Here is a 4,574-nt window from a genome sequence, read left to right as displayed (position 1 = left end):
GTGGCGCCGAAAACCAGCCCTTTTGCTCCAAGATTCGTGCAAAACGAAACCAACGGCGATGCTTGCGTGTGGACGGAGTGGTGAACGCCCACACGTGTGGGCGTTAACATTTCTGAAACATATTGCATACCCTTTCTACCTTTTTACAATAGAAAAGATTTTTTTTCTTTTTTGTTTGACTGCGGAGCGCTAGCGAGCGCCCCGACGCGTCCCCAAAACAATGCAGGATTTGTTTTGGGACATAGACCCCCTAGCATTATACTATCATTAACCTGAAATAAAATGATCCAGTGGGCGTTCTCCCGTAAAAAAAACTTTTCAGCAGGTAAGGTCCCGTCATTGTAGCCGCTGGCCTACGACTCTCTACGCAAGGGGACCCCATCTGTCAGTGACTCCTTATGCCTAGCGCAGAAGTTAAATAGCACAAGAGAGTACCGCCAGGAAGGAAGCCTGCAAGTTCCATATCGTCGCTGGTTACCAACTGGCATCATCATCAGCTCGGAGAAATCAGATTTGGCGCTCGGGTGCTCTGCTGTTTCGCGGACATGGCCAAGAAAGGGATCCAGTATGTCGTGGTCAGCGCTCTCTTCTCTTCTTCATTTTCTCTTCTTGGCCCGGATGAGGATTGACGTTCACGTTGGCCTGCGCTGTCTCGTCGCAGGTGGATGCCTTCACGGCCGAGCCGTTCAAGGGCCACCCGGCCGCGGTGTGTTTCCTCGAGGACGACGCCGCCGCCCCCACGGGGGACGGGCGGTGGATGCAGTCCGTCGCCGTCGAGTTCAACCAGTCCCAGACCGCCTTCGTCTCCCGCGACTCCTCCTCCCTCGCAGCCGGCGCCGCCATCCCGCGGTTCCACCTCCGCTGGTTCACCACCGTCACCGAGGTCGCCGCCTAGCTTCCCATCTGAACACCCGTTGATTTCGCACCATTTCAATTTCATTTCTTCAGTTGATTCATATCTGCGCCGTCGTTTCCAATTCTCAGGTCGCGCTCTGCGGGCACGCGACGCTGGCAACAGCCCACTTCCTCTTCACGGCCGTCCTCGGTGAGCGCCATGGAGTGGTCGAGTTTGCGACCAAGTCCGGCATCCTGACCGCCAAGAAGGTTCCTGCACCCGAGACGGAGGAGCAGGGGAAGCTGTTCATTGAGCTGAACTTCCCCATGAGTGATTACGTGGGTTGCGACCCCGCCGACGAGCTGCCGTCCATCCCGGAGACGCTCAACGGCGCGTCCGTCGTCAGTGTTCACAAATCGTTGACCACCACCGACTTCATTGTACTGTCTTTCACCTTACCCCCTTTGCCATTTCTATTCTACCACCTGCATAAATATACGTATTTCCTAACTTGAATGTAAAATGGAGGTAACGAACCCGTGTTGGTGCTAGTATAACCAAAAGATGTGGCACGGCTTTCAGGTCGAACTTTCATCAGGGAAAGAGGTCGCCGATCTCCTTCCTAACATCGAAGAAATTGGAAAATGTGCAGGCAGAGGCGTGATTGTGACAGGGCCGGCACCTCCTGGGTCGGGTTACGACTTCTTCTCACGTTTCTTCTGCCCAAAATTTGGGATTGATGAGGTGACACAACAACCTCTGCCAAGTTGAATACATATAAATAGTGAAGCTCGTTGAACTTCCTCATTGATAGATACCCCAAAACTGTCTTCAATACCATTGCAGGATCCTGTATGTGGCAGTGCACATTGTGTTTTGGCACCCTATTGGGGTGAAAAGCTGGGGAAACAAAAATTGATAGCGTTTCAGGTAATGTTGTTGAATATGTTTTCGACAGGTGAATTATGGTTCAGTGATCCGTTTATGCTGCAATGGCGCTCAATCAATCAAACTACCACGTTGGTTTTCATTTGTACTGTGCATTTCATCATCAGGCATCTCCAAGGAGTGGAACACTATATCTGGAGCTGGATGTTGCAAATAAGAGAGTGCTGATTCAGGGAGAAGCTGTTACCATCATGAGTGGGACACTCTTCGCGTAGCTAGCATACTGACATCTACTCAAGGCACAACCATTTGTGGACTTGAACTATGAACTATGGCGAGATGGTTATATTTGCTGCAATGTGCTGGTCTAACACTGAGTCGACCAGTTTATGGGAATAAAAAGGTTTTAGCATTGTAACAAGGTCAGGCAGAACAAGCTGAAGCTGCATTGTAGCATCCGGCTATTTCACCTCTCCCGTAGTGATAATTTTATTGAAGTGTTGACCCACCATGCATCAAGATGTTATGTCTACTAGGACAATGCCCGTGCGTTGCTATGGGCAACATTTAACAATTTTATCGACAAATCAGTGAAGAATTACTTGATATCATAATTGAGTGTCCGTGCATTATGACAAAATATATATAACCGTAATGATCAAAGACATAAGAAAGACGAAAATCAGGCATAACCAAATATTTCCTCAACAACGGCCAAAACAAGTGCTCGTAGCTTAGAAATTGCAGAAACTGACAACACGATTTTGAACTTAGTTCCTGAACACATACATGATTTAACTTTTGATTCTAAGTATGCCAAGTATAATTATGTAAAATTTGTTACCTCATGAGATCAACATATTCGGAGACATCAGACAACTCCGGGTGATATGAAATTTAGACAACCCTAAATGACGTACAACTATGCAATGTTGACATTGTTCAACCAGTTCTAGATCAATCTTAATTGAAGCCTGCCTATTTTTTTTTCTGCAAATAGACAATTATCAACAGAAACCAGAACACACTACACAGAAATAGACTTTACAACATCACCTTTAACAGTAGAGAAATTGCAACAAACTTGATAACAATTTGTCAATTTCCTTGAGACGAGCGGTGGATGATGTGGTGTGAGGTCAGGATTTTTTTATAAGGAAATGATAGAAAAATGTTTGATTTAGTTATGCTAATTGTTTTTGCGAAATGGCAAGTTATGATTTGATTCTTTTTTAGCTGTATGATTTGATTCTTTTTTATCCGTATGATTTGATTCCTTTATTTGGAGACGAAGGAAACTCTGTGATTTTGATTCATCAAAGGCCGGAACGAATAAAAAGAGAAAAATGCTTAGTGCGGGAAAAGCCCGTGGGATAAGTTTTGGAAGAAAATAGGATAAAATCAACAGTAAAAACCGATGGGAGGAGACATGTGTGGTGGAAGGGAATTAACTCGCGTGGAGGCGACATAATCAACTCCCATTTAATAACAGAAAAACTGCAACGAACTTGATAACAAATAGTCAATTTCCTTAGAGGAGGAGGGGTGGATGATGTGGTGTGAGATCAGGAGGTTTTTTTGTTAAGGAAGGGATAAAAAAATAGTTTGATTTAGCTATGCTAACAGTTTTTGGGAAATGGAAAGTTACGATTTGATTCTTTCTTTAGTCGTATGATTTGATTCCTTTATGTGGAGACAAACGAAACTCGGTGATTTTGATTCATCAAAGGCCAAAATGAAGAAAATAAGAAAAACACTTAGTGCGGGGAAAAGCCCTCGTATGAGTTTTGGAAAGAAATCGGATAAAACCAACAGTGAAAACCGATGAGAGACGCCTGTGGTGGAATGAGATTAACTGGAGTGGAGGGGACGAAACAATCTCACCTTTAATAGTAGACATTAGTAGTAGAGATCTTGGTTGCTAATAAGGCTACTAAAGCCATTCTTCACCATCACATCACTGTTCTAACTGGGCCAAGCACAATAACAAAGAACAGCCCCCCGCATTGCTTCTGTGTGGGCGACTCAGGGGGTAGCCTGAACCCTATCCGTCACAGCACAATCCTTCCTTTCTCCTCTTCGCCTTCGGCAGAGGATGCTGCAGATGAAGCCGTGTGACCGACGGCAGCGGCGAGGACATTGCTCGCGGTGCGGGTGGCTCTCAGGCATGACTGTGAGCTTCTCGTGGATAGCAATGGCGACGCAATGACTGATGATCGGATATGGCTTGGAAGGCTATGGCAGGCTGCTTCGTCATCGGCGTGGTGTTGGACGCTTGAGCATGACGTTTTTCTAGAAAAAAGGCGCTTGCACCTTAAGCTGAGACCCTTACAAATCCAATAAATCTGCCGAATGGCAACAAAACGCAACAGAAAAGCAAGTAGCTCTAAAACAGAAAAAAAGAGGAATACATGCCCGAACGCTTGAGCGTGACGTTGTGGGCATGGGTGACGGTTCTTCTTCATGGCGGCGCGGGTCTGATGGGTGTCATGCTGGCCTATGCGGTAGGTGATGGCGGCCTTGAGGTCAGATTTCCTCGGCTTCCCTTATCCGGAAGTGCGATGTGCCTACACTCCCGATTCGCAACGGCGAAGTGCGTACGGGCTGCGCTGGCCGGATTTGGGCCGGGCGCATGGCTGTTCTGCTGGTGTTCGGTGGGTGTACTACTAGTATACTCTACTGCACGTCCTAGAATGGATCGATTGCTATTGGAGGCTAGCTTTACACCGCGGTGTCTCGGCTAGCAAAACTTTAGAACCTCACACCCGAAAACATCGGATCAGCCCCACGTCGCTCTTGGTCACTCGAGTGACGCCTCCAGGCTTATGCCACCAATGCCCTCTAATCCATG

At 46.9% G+C, this 4,574-nt stretch overlaps 1 protein-coding gene across 1 annotated transcript; it reads left to right on the top strand.

The window, feature by feature from the left end:
• The first annotated feature begins 419 nt into the window (after positions 1–419).
• LOC123061054 (uncharacterized isomerase BH0283) lies at positions 420–2,334 on the top strand. The gene is made up of 6 exons (XM_044483958.1): positions 420–575; positions 662–883; positions 985–1,275; positions 1,418–1,579; positions 1,682–1,765; positions 1,891–2,334. Exons 1-6 carry the CDS (start codon positions 546–548, stop codon positions 1,996–1,998), a joined length of 897 nt encoding a protein of 298 aa, XP_044339893.1. The 5' UTR covers positions 420–545; the 3' UTR covers positions 1,999–2,334.
• Positions 2,335–4,574: the final 2,240 nt, after the last annotated feature.

Source organism: Triticum aestivum, chromosome 3A (assembly GCF_018294505.1).
Source record: "Triticum aestivum cultivar Chinese Spring chromosome 3A, IWGSC CS RefSeq v2.1, whole genome shotgun sequence".
NCBI classification, from domain to species: domain Eukaryota; kingdom Viridiplantae; phylum Streptophyta; class Magnoliopsida; order Poales; family Poaceae; genus Triticum; species Triticum aestivum.
Note: the sequence above shows the minus strand (reverse complement) of the source record. Positions and strands in the feature narration are given on the sequence as shown.

Coding starts and splice junctions, on each gene's coding strand:
- LOC123061054 (XM_044483958.1), top strand. CDS start 546: ATGGCCAAGAAAGGGATCCAGTATGTCGTG. Junction 576..661: donor AAGGGATCCAGTATGTCGTG/GTCAGCGCTCTC, acceptor GTCTCGTCGCAG/GTGGATGCCTTCACGGCCGA. Junction 1,580..1,681: donor CAAAATTTGGGATTGATGAG/GTGACACAACAA, acceptor ATACCATTGCAG/GATCCTGTATGTGGCAGTGC.